The sequence below is a fragment of the Podarcis vaucheri genome (genome assembly GCF_965113315.1).
Source record: "Podarcis vaucheri genome assembly, chromosome: 1".
Classification (NCBI taxonomy): domain Eukaryota; kingdom Metazoa; phylum Chordata; class Lepidosauria; order Squamata; family Lacertidae; genus Podarcis; species Podarcis vaucheri.
Window position 1 is genome coordinate 139,674,615 of NC_138759.1, and position 15,630 is coordinate 139,690,244.

At 41.4% G+C, this 15,630-nt stretch overlaps 1 protein-coding gene across 7 annotated transcripts in view; it reads right to left on the reverse strand.

Annotated features, from left to right (window-relative positions):
* The window catches only part of UNC80 (unc-80 homolog, NALCN channel complex subunit), a 184,277-nt gene that overhangs the window by 34,500 nt on the left and 134,147 nt on the right, over positions 1-15,630 (reverse strand). For all 7 annotated transcript variants that reach the window (XM_082230828.1, XM_082230826.1, XM_082230825.1 and 4 more), the window contains 8 exons: positions 14,969-15,139; positions 14,513-14,605; positions 13,453-13,488; positions 12,969-13,187; positions 10,593-10,793; positions 8,102-8,225; positions 4,246-4,371; positions 1,071-1,194 (listed from right to left, as the gene is read on the reverse strand). In XM_082230828.1, the coding sequence (XP_082086954.1) occupies positions 1,071-1,194; positions 4,246-4,371; positions 8,102-8,225; positions 10,593-10,793; positions 12,969-13,187; positions 13,453-13,488; positions 14,513-14,605; positions 14,969-15,139 (1,094 nt within the window). The remainder of the gene's footprint in view (positions 1-1,070; positions 1,195-4,245; positions 4,372-8,101; positions 8,226-10,592; positions 10,794-12,968; positions 13,188-13,452; positions 13,489-14,512; positions 14,606-14,968; positions 15,140-15,630) is intronic.

Consider the following 15,630-nt stretch of genomic DNA (forward strand, 5'->3'; position numbering starts at 1 on the left):
CACCATTGATGCAATATGAACATTCGGCACACCCAACTGGTCCCCCTCTACCTTCTCCTCCTGCAAGCAAAAGTTGGGGTTATTCTACAACACCAACATACACAGCACCTAATTTTAACCAACATGATGTTTATGCTCACTTGCACTTTCCCCACCCTCTCACTGTCCTTTGACTTTTAAAGACAGTTCCCACCAGGGTTGATATGATCAGGTGGGGGGACACCCTTCCTATTTCTTTACTAACCCCAAGGCAATGGTTCTCAACATTTTTCTCTGGGTCACACGTTCAGGATAAAAATATGCCTGTGCTACACAGAATATTGGAAAACAAAAAGAAACGACTCCTAGAAGGGCTTGATTGATAACAAAGAACACAACCTACTTTATAATACAGTCACGGGACATCCAGAATGTATAAAACAATGCAGCTACGTAAGAACATGAATCATTCCCAAAATATAATTATAAATGAGCCTCATACAAATGTACTTTAAGTATGCATACAAACTCTATGAGAGGTGGGAGCCTGCAGTATCACTTGACGCTCTTGCTCTCATTTTGAAAATATATCTAGCCATATTCTGCAAACAAAAAACATATTCACAGAACAATTTGCTCAGGTGAATGAGCCCTCTGGAAAATAATCGGTCATACTGAATTAACTGTAATGTGAAAAGCGGAGTTTGAACCACTCAAGTGGCATGGAATTCAGTGAAGAGTAGCTTAAGTGGAAGCTGTGTGGCTTTCTAGTTTGGTTCCATTTCTTTCTTACACATAGGTGGGGTGTTTTGTTTTTGCTTTTGCTCTGCCAGGATACTCTGTCTTTCATTGATCTCAAAAAGAGGAGCTCCTCTGTCAAAGAGTGAATTCAGAAAACACAGCTGAAATAAAAGAAGGACACCACAACACCCGTTTCCTTTTGTTTGTCCCCTACAAGCCCAACTGACAACACACCACTGAAAGGACGCTCATAGCAGAAGAAACATAGAGGTGGACGGATGCACAGACATTTTCTGGTTCGGAGAGGCAGCAGGGAGGGGGAAACAGAAGAATCTTTCTGTTAATCAGACCTTTGCTTCCTGATCCTACTGTGAGCACAAATGGAATCAGTAGATTTAAAAGCATTCCTTCCCTTCTCTCCTGATTGGTGAATGGGGAGATCACGTGGCTTAGGGGAAAATCTTCTTTCAAAGCCTGTGCAGTAATAATAAAAAAGAATTAAAATATTGTACTGGTAGAGTATAGGGGTGAAGTATAATCAAAGAAAAAGGGATCCATCAACACTTCGTTTACACAATGCCCTGTGTCCACATCTGGGTGAGTTCACCAGCTTGGATGACATCTACAAAAGACTCAAATTCCAGTTTCAGCATAATCTCTTAAATTTAAATCTGGAGTTTAGCCCCATATTGTTTTGCTTGATCCTGAGGCTTGATGTGCCAAATGCCAAAGATTAATAGCAGTAATTGTGTTCTGACACTCTGGAAACAGGAAGGCTTAGCCAGTGACAAACAACTACGTGAAACTGAAGCAGCTTTGTCCAATCTGGGGTATAAATAAATTATTATTATTATTATTATTATTATTATTATTATTATTATTATTATTTGGACTACAACTCCCATCAGTCCCAGCCAGCACAGCTGAATGCTGCTGTGGCGAATGGAGTCATGTCTGTGCTTCCTGTGGTGATGGGAGTTACAGCCCAAAGCATATTGAGAGCACAATTTGAGCAAGGTTTGTAAGTTCTTCAATACTTACATCTTAGGTGTGAATTGTACTTAGGGGTGTGCAGAGGCTTTGTGTGAGAGCTGAATGATGAGATGAATTAGGGTGTTTCAGGGATCTCCCCACTTCAAAGTCAAAACATGATGTCAATACCTCCCTGAGCTCTTTTGTGCTGTATTGCCTATATATTTCTTTTTCTCTAGGTTCATGGGCTTTGCAATAAGTGAGGCCTTTTGGAATATTGCCTGCAGGGCACTATAGAGGTCTGAATTTTGATGCTGTTGAAGAACAGCAGTGTAGGATTATTATTTTTTAATTTAGACACTTAAAAAAAGTCCATTGCTCTGCTTTAGCACTACAACAGAGCTCTTCAGGACTTCACAGGAAGAGTTGTAGGACCTATTGGAGACCTGTAAAAGCTTATCAAAAGACAAAAAACACCACCCCAAAGAGAAGCTGGTGTGTGACTTTAAAGGTTTTAAATATTATGAGCAAGAATACACACTTCCTAATTCATTTAAGCTAAGAAAGAAAGAAACTCACACTCCCAATTAAGGGATCATGGAGGAAAATGAACCCCTTTTATTTCCCTTATAAAAAGCCCCTGGACTTATTTGTCTGCAATTTGTCAGGCTTAATCTACTCTGGAGGCTCCTGCGCCTGTAAATTTAATCTATTTTGGCCAAGAGGGGGGAAAGGTATGTCCATTGTTATGTTTCCCATTACATAGAACAGGGGAACCACAGACCTTTATTGCACACAGAGCAGCTCAAAACCCAAAACACAGATCAAAGTGGAGTGAACACAGTGACTCAGAGAGAGTTTGGATTTTTTTAAAAATGCACAGATACAATGCAAATTTTGGAGCCTATACATACACATAGGATTTGAATGTGAAATGAACGGACTCTCAAAACAACTTGAATCTTATAATGATGTATTTCCAACACTGCTGCAACTTAATAGTAATAGATAAACAGGTACCAACTCCATCTGAAACATATTAACTGTGAAATGGCTTAGGTTTTTTGTGGTGGTTTTTTTTTTTGGAAAATTCTATATCCATATAACCTTGGAACTACAACATTATTTCCTAAGAGTACGTGACTAAAAAACAAGAAACATGTTTGAAGGTGCATACATCTGCTGCCACAGACTGACATGACTACTTCTAGCTAAACTGAATGTATTATATTAACTCTCCCTGCCCCCCCCGTCTGTTAATGTTTTTATTTAAAACATTATACACCACTTTTCCAAAGCTGACCCCACTCTCAATCAAAATACACTACTGACATCTTTCTTTAGTCACGCATATGCTTCAGTTTCTCTAAATCTGTGCTTTGGTTCTTTATTCCTCCCACCCCACCCCTTTTATCATGACTCTCTCTCATCTAGACTCTGAAAAAGCCCCCTCTTGTTTCCATTCCAATTAACCTGGGCAAAGTACAGTAGGTTAGTCAGAACATAGAAGGACTACATCATTCCACATGTGGACCAATCTATATGTGTAATATTTCTGCACAAATCTAGTGCTGTTAGGAAACCTGGAAATGGGGCTGAAAGCTTGCCTTTCCCCTCACTACCTTAAATTGGTGCCAACAAAGAAGTCCAGGCAACATGGAAGCCTGAAAAACCTAAAGCACACAGCTTGCATTTAGTGAGAGAGTAGCACTGTAACTCACTGAACAAAATTATTACATTTCCAATATTAAAGATAGGTAAATATAGTATTTGATGATTAGTATTAAAAAAATTACTCTATGCATTTATACTTTCTGTGGTCTCATCACACTGTTATTTGAATTAAGGTTCAGTTTACCCAAATGTCCTATAACAACAACAATAGTTCAATACAGTTGGACAGAAATAATTAATCTAAGAATCTACACTTTAGAAAAGAAAGGAATGCCTTATGTGAACTTCAAAAAATCCTAAAATTCAAAAGTCATAACCAATCTCTCATTCAACTAATAAAGGTTTGTGAGGTGTCAATGCAAAGTTTGAAATTACACAGGAATTTTCAGTGGCAAAATAGCTGGTCCTCGTATTGCAAAAAACAAACAAACAAACAACAAGACATCGTCAGCGTACATTGATCTAGTCATTTCAGATAGTGTGAGAATTTTTTAAAATTTCAAAGCTCGCATACCCATGACCTATACAAGTCCTGCAGTTCTTCACATCTTTTGTTCTTGTTCTAAGCCTAAAAAGTAACCATGGTTATCTATCTATCAGTCATGAGAAGTACAACTACCATTTGTGTCAGCTCTTCGGTTGGTTTAAACCTGCATAGTCCCAATGTGACTTCAGTGGGGCTATGCTAAACAGGTACCCACCGAGGATCTGGACAATTGCTAAATACCATGGCATTCCAAACTATTAACATATTTGTTGGGAAATTTTCATTTTGCTTCACAGTTTTTGCCCAGCTTTCGCAGAAAACAAGAGCACCAATGAGTTGGTGTCTCAACCACATGATAAGCAAAGCCTGCTGAACAGGCAAGGCAGTCACACCTGAATCTGCAATGCTACAAGCCGGACAACAGCTGTGCTGAAGGGTAGCGGTGGCGAGAGATAAGGGCTGAGATGAAGAAGGGGCAATCCATCGGCCACACTGGAAGGTCCTACTACTCCCATCACCTGCAATACAAACACAGCACAGCACCATGACCAACTATTGCAATTCCATCCATGCCATACCCTCCAGTGTTGGTAAGGTACACACTTCAGGTAGCGCAAGACTGGGGTTGCTCTGTGATTATGAGTCCTCCACAGTGTCTTGCGGTAGCTGGGGCCAGTAAGGAAAAGGAGTGGTTCTAGCAGGAAGTGGGTGGGGAGGAAACAGGGACTGCTACAGGGTTAACCAGAGGGGTTGGTCAGAAGGCACAGGGAAAACCAGTACATTTAAGAATGTACCCAGTACTAGCCCTGAAAAACCAGCACTGTACTGGTAGAAGGAGGAGGGGTTGGAGGGTATGCCATGTAGTTACCGTACTCAATAGAAAAAGGTACTGAAATCACAGTGTTTCTAGTTGGCTTGAGCTGTTCCCTTATTATGTCATGGTAATGTCCTGAGTCAGACCTAGACTGGTTTTTATACAATGTTCAGACTCTCCTGTATGGATGTGCTATTACTTCAAAGGTTAAAAGGCAGAGGGCCTTTTCAGTGGTGGCGCCCGCCCTGTGGAATGCCCTCCCATTGGATGTCAAGGTGATGGACAACTACCTGACATTCAGAAGACATCTTAAGGCGGCCCTATTCAGGGAAGCTTTTAATGTATGATATTTTAGTGTTTTTTGGTTTCTGTGGAAGCCGCCCAGAGTGGCTGGGGAAACCCAGCCAGATGGGCGGGGTACAAATAATAAATTATTATTACTATTATTATTAAATCTTGAGGGGGATTGAACTGTTTCAAATCTATGCCTGCAAAATATTTTCATTTAGAATGAATTATGTTGCTAGAATGCTTTGAGGTTTCAAAAAACGAACCCCTTTCAAAGGGTTTTGTTCAGCTTTGCATCTGTTAGTTAAGAATACAGTCCTTATTACACTTGCATCCAGTGGCTACTCCAAGCTATCTCTCTAGATGCAGTTAAACATTAGTTTTAAGCAATTTGAAGGTGTCCTGAGTTTAGATCTTGCTAGAAGTTCCCTAAGAAGTATATGGCTGACTGATGAGAAGTTTTCTTTCTGCACATTCTTTCTCACCCACCCTAGAATGTTCAGTTCACATTGAGTTCATGAAACATTGTACCCTGACCTGTTCTTAATGCATGGTTGACCACATCTACAGAATGTGATGGTTATGCTCTTTTAAGTTTTGCTATATCAATCACTAGTTATAGTTTAAGTCTTGCTATATCAATCACTAGTAATTGTTTAATATGACGTCTTCACGCCTGTCCAACACTGTGTTCCCTTTCCCAACCTTTAATCTATTGATGATTAATGCCTATATGCAACCCTTGCATTGTATTTGTGTTAACCAATCAGCAACAAGCACATATGTGGCAATACTGTAATATTCAATAAAAGGGACTCCCCGACACATGCTCGAGAGATGCCTCCCATATGACACTTGTCATTCATCTGTCGTTTATTTCAACCCAACAGCTGACACAGGTTTCTTGCTAATATGTTGTGATGCTGAATAAATATGAATAAATATTGCTTGAAGGACTAATAGTCACCTTGCTTGGCTCTACTTCAACTTGTATACTTGTAAGTAAACAGAAAAGATTGCAAATGTCTCCAGCGGTACTTACAACCACCTGGGGAAGTGGAAATTCCAATGGCTGATCAAATAAGCTGATAACTTCCAAGCAATGCGGGACATAACAGGACCATTCAGGATCAGGTAAAGGACCCCTGGACAGTTAAGTCCAGTCAAAGGCTGGATCAAACCAGGGGTCCATTTAGTCCAGTAATCTGTTTTCAACAGTTGCCCAGCCAACTCACAGGCAAGGCACAAAGGCAACAGTTCTTTCTACTGTGTGTCCTTCAACAACTGTATCATTATCACTGAACATGGAAGTTCAATTTTGCCAATATTACTAATATCCATAAATGTCCTCCATTAATGCATCTACTTCCCTTTTGAAACCATCTGTCAATATATCTTGTGGATATAATTGTCTAAGTCTACTTTTATTGTATGTATGGAGAAGGAAGGTTCGGTGCAAAATGCTTTGCAGTACTGGATAAACAGGCAGATAAATGCTAACATACCATTTCTGCACTCTCTAAAGTGTTTTCTGTATTACAAGTTATATGTTTCCAAATTATGGTTTTCTTTACATCATTGATGGGTGCCAGCAAATTTGATCAAGCATTGTTTGTGAAGGCTTGTCTGGAGCAATGATCCCCATTAAAATGGCAGAAGTCCCGGATTTGCATAAATTCTTAACTTGAATGAAACCTTGTGAGAGTTTAATTTCAGTATAGGAACTGTCAAGATCTAAAACAGAATTGTCTGTTACTGCAAAGTTCACAGACTTGTTCCAGTGGCTCTATGCTCTATAACTTCCTCACCAGAAATTCTTCTATTTAGGTGTTTCCTAAAGCAATCTAAGGGACACGGGTGGCTCTGTGGTTTAAACCACAGAGCCTAGGACTTGCCGATCAGAAGGTCGGCGGTTCGAATCCCCGCAATGGGGTGAGCTCCCATTGCTTGGTCCCTGCTCCTGCCAACCTAGCAGTTCAAAAGCATGTCAAAGTGCAAGTAGATAAATAGGTACCACTCCGGCGGGAAGGTAAAGGGCGTTTCCGTACGCTGCTCTGGTTTGCCAGACGCGGCTTAGTCATGCTGGCCACATGACCCGGAAGCTGTATGCCGGCTCCCTCGGCCAATAAAGCGAGATGAGCGCCGCAACCCCAGAGTCGGTCACGACTGGACCTAATGGTCAGGGGTCCCCTTTACCCCCTTAAAGCAATCTAAATGTACAAAACACACAGCAACACCGAGATGGATAAAAATGTCCATTTTAGTTTCTCTCTGTTTCTCATTTTTCTGCTCTTAAATTCAGTTTGCCGCATTTCTGCTTCAGTTTCTGACTTGGCTTTTAAAAACGTCATCACAAATATTTATCACCATTTCTGTATACATTTCTGCTGTTGTGCACATTTTTGCAAGCAATTCCCCGCAATATAAAGCATTTTTGTAAGTTATTTTCACCACTAAATGCATTTTAATGCACATTCCCACCCCCCAATATATGTATTTTGTATGCATTTTGTTTGGAGAACTGCAATGCAAAATTCAGAATAAGGAATATTTTGAGGGATAGTTGTGTTTTGGGTTGCATATTATTTCAGGAAGTGCAAATTAGGTAGGCTTGCATTAAAATGTGAACCAAACTGAATTTCTCTTTCACCCTGATAAAGGGGCAGAAGGATCTGAACATTGTACAAGAGAATCTAAAAGTTACTTTAGACCAGGGACATTACAAATGGCAAAGCAAATTTAGTTTAGTAATTCATCTAGTCAATTGCTTATGCCCTTTTGCAGAGCGATAAAAAATGTTGTCTTTCAACAACTTGAGACTGAGTATGTTTCCAGCTTCCCCCATCCCCTTCCAACTCCTCTACCAGGTGTGTGCAGTATCCACCACTCTCCAACTTGCAGCCCTCAACTCTCGGCGCAACATGCAGGAATGGATTTTCAAAATGGTGCATGGAAAGCAGCAAAAACCAGTCACTGGGCTTAGGCTATGGGCTTCCTCCCCATTCGCTCCCCATGCACCACTTTAAAAATGAACTCCACTATTTCTAGTGTCAGTTAAATAGCTTATTTCCATGAGTAGGACTGGGACTGGAAATGGGGAATCTACCACAGAAGGAAGTCTGGAGATTGGAATGTTGGTTACTCACCAGATTGACACAGACATTGATCAGTGACCTAAGGTGAGGCAGGAAGGATATGATTGGCTGCCTCTGAAGTGTCAAACAAACCCCTTCAATCAAACTGCTGGCAGGCTCCCACTCAACCTGTCGCCTGGAACACAACAGTAGGTGGTGTTAGGCATCCGGCTCCACCCAGAAACCCTGCACAAGGTGACTGAGACAAAAGGACTCTGAGGGATGCTTCAGACAAGGGCATCTCAGATGGCGAAAATTTGCATTACAACAAGTGCATTTTACATGCACTATTCAGAAATCAGGGAAGCACAGAAAGCACTGCAGAAGAAACTGGACCTACAGCAAAGAGGTGTTGCCATGATACTCAACAAACGATAGAAAAATATCCAGATCAACAATCAAAAGGAGTAGGAATTGGTGTGTATATGTAAGAAACTAACAACGTGGTGTCCTGTGAATTTGTTTTAAACAGACATACTGCAAATGGCAATAGTATGCTTCTCCTCCACTGATTTCAAAGGATATATATTCTCCCCAAAATGTAGGCTGATTGCTGCTTCAAATCTCTATGGAGAAGGGTATTCTGAATTTGTCCATCAGAAATAAAACACCAGATTTCTGCTGGGATTTTGAAATCTGAAGTAGAATCCAGCAGATCTAGTACAGTCATACCTTGGAAGTCAAACAGAATCTGTTTGACTTCCAAAACGTTCAGAGACCAAAGCGCGGTTCTGATTGGCTGCAGGAAGCTCCTGCAGCCAATTAGAAGCCATGGAAGCCCCGTCGGACGTTCGGCTTCCAAAAATAGTTCACAAACCAGAACAGTCACTACTGGAAGAAAACCATGGAGAATAGTAGTGATAAGGAACTATGATAAGGACTTGATTCTGTGATTAAACCAGAGTTCTCCAGTTCAGATGTAGCGGACAACTATGGCTTAACACAAGACAAGAATGAAGCACCAAAGATGTCAGATGCCCGAGGGGGAGGTGGGTAAGAGAGGAATGCTCAACCCCAACCATGGTTTATAAAGCTGGGAAGTAGTGGCCAAACCCTTTGCATCCTGGCTTTTCCTATGACAAGGGATAATTATAACAAGTGGACTTTCCAAGGTTCCAATCAGAAAAACTTCACAAGCAGAATTAGCTTGTCTTCCTGACACAATGTCATTCTCGGAGAGCAGGAAGGAAATTCAACATTCAAGTCCCTAAGGTACTCCTTAATGCTTAAAAAATAAGAAACAATGTTTTTTTTAAAAAAACGGGTAAGATTTGGAAAACAAAATAATAGTTTGGGATGGCACACACATCAAAATACAATTCAGTTTCCATTAACATCATTTTGATACACGCTGGTTACAGGAAATAAGGGGAGGAATAATGTTTAGTTTGTTTCAACTCATTGGGAAGATGAACAAAGACAGTCTTGATATGGATATTTCCCCATGCAGATAAGAAATCATTAAATCAAATTTATACAACTTTAGCCTAGTTCCAAATTACTTTTTCTGGGAAGAAACTTGTTGCATGATACGTTAAAGACTAGCAAATGTATTGGGGCATAAAACTTTGTGGACTGGATCTCACTTTGTTAAATATTTTTTGGGAAATCCCCTTAGCTTTTCCATGTCTTTTCCATGCCTTTTCTCACACGTCTTTTATCTAAGCAGCTATCCAGGTAACATGTTTCAAGATCCAGTATGTTCTCACACTCAAATGACTAATATGAGCCATATGTTTGCTGATGTAGCTAAAACATGCTAGAATATCATGCAGGAAAAACAGCACTGAGGGAGTTCATCCACACTTCTGCCTGTCCCATGCCTAGAAAGCACGGGTCTAAGCGCTTTCCGTCTTGTCCCACTCCTTTCCCACGGAAAAACAGCTCTTTAGTGCTAAATCAGTGCAAACATCAATCTGGAGAAAACTGTAATTGCCGTTTGCTCCATCTGAGTGATAAGAGTGTTTTTCCCCAGGGGAAAGGAGTAGGACCAGAGGAAGTGTGCATGAGCCCTGTCTCAATGACTTCTGAAACGACCTCATTTTTCTTTGCCTTTGCAAAATAAGACTATTCATATGGCATTTTAAGCTCCAGAAAGTTTAGAATCCTGCATTTAAGTGCATTTTAATACAGTTACAGACAGAGTTACAACAAAATGTATTCACGGTCCTACAGAATTTATATCACATATGCTTCACTCTTAAAATCATGAGATTTTAGAAATGAGAAAATCAACAAAAGCATTATTCCTGGGCACCTGTTTTGTGGTGGATGCCATATTTTTACCAGTTCTGCTATGGTTCGTCATAAAAGATGCATTTCCTCTATTGTTGTCTCACAAATGTGGCCGCATGCATATACAACAATAGGAAAAATACATTTATTTATTTTTTGCTGTGAGAGTTCAGTGCAGCAAAACACTGTCAATAAAATGACATACCCTTCCTTCAAGGCTTGCAACAACAGAAACGGACCCCTGTAGGTTTCCGTCATACATGCTCACCTCAAAGTAGGCATCTTGTGAATTTTATTGAACATACGATCCAATCGCTTTAAGATGAGGATTAAGGCAGGCCTGACTGCCTCGGCCGTCCAGTCAGTGATGGGCAGCATCTCCATGATGTATCGCCGGAGCCCACGGCTCTCCATCGTCTGGGTGTCGTAAGGTGCCAGCTTCAGAAGGGAATGTGCAATTTCTGCCAACCTAAAATTACTGCTCGTTAAGAGGGAAATCTCAGATTCTACCAAGTGAGCCCCTTTGTAGAGAGCCACAACCACTGCACAGTGGGAAAATACACCCCATTCAAAAGAACGTTAAGTGATCTAAGAACACAACTTCCAGCACACTTGAGGCTCACAGTGAGCCAGAAGCGGGTCACCATTTTGGCCCTGTGGGTTATAGGGGGGGATGGGGTGCTGGTGGAGGGGCACAAGCCCATAGGCATGACCAGAACCTGCCATACCAATACAGATTAACACAGAGATATTAGCACTCAGTTACACATGTGTGCACATACCCCACATGGGTGGATAGAAACACAGGGAGGAGCCTCCCTGAGAACGCATAGCACCATTGAATTTGTGCTTCCCAAGCCTAGCTGTTCGTGGCTGGGGGGCACAATTGAAGTGGGGAGATAAAAGCACGGGACAGTGATCCTTACCAACGCACAGAAGATCACTAACCCCCCCCCATGCTACCTACCCCCCCCCCAGAGCCCAGTTGATGGGCTGATGGGCAGTAGTGAAAAATGAGTGGAGCTCTCTGAGGTTTGGTGGGCTGCAGAGAATGGCTGTGGGCAATGGGCTGGCCACCGCTGCAACACTCCATGGCAAAACTAAAGGAACATAAAAACTTAAGAGACTTAAACCTATGAGTGCACCATCAGTTTCACTTTGCTCCAGACAATGTCTGAGTGGCTCAGCAAGAAAATGTCCTATGCATGTCTTTCTATCATTTTTCGTAACAAGATTCAAAACAGCCTCAGCTCAGTTTTAGTTCTTGATATTCATAAAGACTAAAGTAAGTGAAGCTGTTAAAATACACAGACCAAACTTTCATGAAGCTGCAATCACTGAGAGAACTTGCTTTTAAAATGTTTACATGAGGAACCTCAACCACAATAGAAGCAGCTATTTGTTTCCACAGCCAAGGTAAGTATTACACTAATTCAACTGGAGACACAGCTTAAAAAATCATAAATCAATGGCATATATTGAGTAACAATGTATCAGCAGGTCATGAAGAAAGTGAGAAACCTCTTGAACTCCATCCTGTAGATGTAAAAACAGCTATAAAGCAACCACATGTAGGACCCAAAAATGCACAAATCAGCTGCCCAAGGATGACAAGTAACAAGGTCAAGGTCTCTCTTCCCCTGATATTGCAAATAAGGGCTAAACATGGATGCCAGATTTGATGGAGATATAGATAGCTATATAAACTAAAATATACACCGGCTGTTTGCCTGAACTTGTAAGCCCTTTGCCATCAGCTGCAATTAAAACAGGAAGCCTCTAAATAATCATAGTTTCCTATTTCATCCAAAATGGAAACCTATGGTTAATAGCGCCAGAAAAAGCCAGGATATTAAAATATAGTTTGCACTTGATGTATTAACAACCTGGCTTGTTGCAACGCTAGTATACAATTTCCTACTTCAGACAACAGCGGACACTAAGGTTAATTAGTAGTTTCCTTGTTTTATTATGCGTCACATGACAGAAGTGGCAAATAGGTTCTGTGCACAAGCAGGAGGCTTGTGTACATATTTAGGCTTAATAAACTGAGCTATGATAACCTGTTATTTCTGATAAATATATCTTACTAATTCCACGTGGTTTCCCCTTTTGAACTACCAACTCTAGCTGAGCTTTTAATGCTAAATGTTTCTTGTAAATTTCCATCCACAGGTTCAAATCTTGCCCCTGGAACAAAAGAGGACAAGCCTGCTCCTTCTTCTGCATGCCTATACTGCCTCCCTTTAATCTTCCCTTCTCTAGGCTAACCCAGAACTCAACACCATACTTTAGGTGGGGCTAACGGTTTCAGCTAAAGCAATACAAAGAGCTTGCAATTTAACAAGTCTGGGTGTAACACAAAGCCAAACTATGGCCTAGCTCCAGGTTGTGCAGCAGCAGCAGGACCAAGGGATGAGCAACGCACACACACATTTATGCTTAGCCATGATTTGATTTATGCATGAGCTTGTCTGTTGTCAAAAGCTTTAGGATTCTCCATAAAGGTGTTGTGATAACATTAAATAAAGCTCCTGCAATATATTACCATATATGCTTCAACAGTTTGATATATGTTTTACATATTTCATATATATACTGTACATATTTCAGACATATATTTAATGTGTTATTAAAATAATACCTCATATGAGACTTAACATCCAGCAGCTCTAAGGAAGTCACTCTGGGCTCTCCAGCTAGGTTCTGCAAAATCTTCAGTCTGGGGCCACAGTGTTTATAGAACTCAGTACAGATATTCAACAGGGACTCACGGGGTCTTCTGAACTCCTCCCTAGCAATGCGTTCATCTAGCTCCTCGCGCTGAATGCCTTGGCCTTCCTCCAACAAGTGAAGGTTTTCCCTGAAGGGAAAGATGCAGAATATGAAGGTGCAAACAGAGAAAATGCACTGATAAAATAAAAGATTGTAACAAATTCCTCCTCTTGAACCCATGAAAATCATGGCTTGGCAATTGACAGAAAATGAAGAGTGAGCAGCTAGGGAGACTAGATAGAGATAAAAAGTCTACTGTTGATTTCCCCTTGTAGCAAATTGTTGACATTGGAACCCAGGGAGAGAGAAAACTGCAGAGGTGCTAAGGAGATTGGGTGGCAAACTTACAGTACCTGATAAAGTGCAGTTTGGCTCCTTGATCTGGGTATCTAGAAATACAGAGGGAAAATGGTATAAGAGAAAAGACAGAGGTCCTTAAATACACTTTGGACCCCTTCAGACAATGCTCCCACAGCATGTGGTGAGCATGCCTTCCCTCCCAACACACTTATTCTGCTTTTGACACCACCTGACATCCATGCATGGGTATAACACTTCAATGGAGTTGTCTGTGCATGAACTCCAATCCATAAATGCTCTGCCTCTATGCCCAACGGGTGTTCTAAACTCAGAATACCCCATCAAGTGCAGAGGCAAGCCTTCACCTTAGAGGTGATGGGGGCAGGTGGAGAGGTATTGGATTGCTTTGGTTCAGTGCCCAACAGGTGCTCTGAGCACCTGAAGTGGTTGTTCCTGACAGTGGTCAGGCAAAGCAGCCAGCCTTCAGCCAAGAGCAGAGGTGGGTGGCAGAGGCATGGAAGATCGCATCTGCACCCAATGGATGCTCTGAGCTTGGAATGCTCTTAGGCACAGAGGGTAGCCCACATGACTCAGCCTCCTGTCTTCAGCTTAATGCAGAAGGGGAGAGGGAGAGGCACATTGGCTTGCCTCTGCCTGGAGCTCCAGCCTGAGGTTCATCTTGCTCAGTAGAACTTAGATCCCCTCTTGTCATGGGGAGGGACGTGGGGTGGGTAGGATTACTGGACCCTATGTATCTTGTGTGTGTATACAGTTTCATGGGGAAACAAGGAACCTCCTCTACACACACATGCATTCTAGCTCTGCTCTCCAGGTGCTGTAAACAGATAACAACATATAATTGTCTTCTCTTTCATGTTGTGCTTGCAAGTTTCCTGTGAGTATTGGGCAGGCTACTGCTGGAAACAAAAGAAATTGGGAAAGATGGGCCTTTGGCTTGATCCAGCAAGGCAATTCTTACGTTCTTCTCCCAAAGCCATAGTCCCAAACTCCATGTTTCCCCATGAAACTATGTGCACACGCATACAATATCATCAGGAACGTTAGGAACTGGAGCTTGGATCAGCAAGTCATAGGACAGCCCCAGTTAATTACCTAGTATTTGTTCCAGACGACATAGTATGGTTAGCAGTAGTGGTTCCTTTATGGCCTTGATCACAGCGACTCATCTGAGGGGCAGTCATTGGCCTGTTTAATGGGGAAAAAAGGCAGGGTCAAAAACTAATATCCTGGTGACAATTTTTGCATTTACCACAGAAATGTGAATTTTTATCACCCAAATGCTGTGATCAAGGTCCAGTATTTGCTTTTGACCTCAAGTTTTTCACCTAAACAGATTTTGCTAATTAAATATTGAAATAAAACACCCCACACTTTTTGTATCATATTTGAAGATTGTGCTGATCTGAATTCTCCTTTGGCAATTCAAATCAGTCCTCATGAAAGAACACCTATCAACTTTTACAACATGGACTAACATGAAATAATTTTCTTGTGTTCTTCACTTCCTACGTTCTCCATGGTCACAGTCACAAAAGTGGAGCAGCTCACCTGGTAAGAACTTCTACACTGTACAAGAGGGCTTGTAAGGATGTAGCAAGAGCAGCTGTAGCAGCAATCTCCTCTCGAGCCGCTGTCACTGTCTCCACTTGGGAAGTTTGCCTCTTAAGCCTCTGAAGGTAACAGGGAACCAGGGCTTCAAGGACCATCAGCATCTGAAGACTGAGCCCATGTGCATCATGTGAGGATGATATCAATCAAACCAAGCGTGCACCCAAGCATACAGAATTCTAATAATTTGAACAAGCATATAACTTGCTCCCTGCTTCTTCGCACAGCACTGACGGGCTTAGATAGCTTCCTTGGAGCAATATTTTGAGTTTAACAGTTTAATAATTAAAGAAATTATGATTATAGTATTAATAATTACTAAACAAATGTTTAATTGAATAAAAATGCACTGCACTGTTAAAAATCAGGCAGCCTACCTGAAACAATCAGGGTAGGTGCTAAGAGTAAAATGACAGCTCTAAAAGATGTTTCACAATCCAACAAGAGGAGCGAGCCATGTGCGTATGTTGGGTGCTATGTCATGTTTACTGAAGTAGAGCAAGCAGTGCACAAGCGCAATCCTAGGCATATGGTCTTCAAAGCAACTGACAGTCTGAGAAGCAAGCACAACTTCAACTCCTGAACAGCTCTTCTATTCCCTA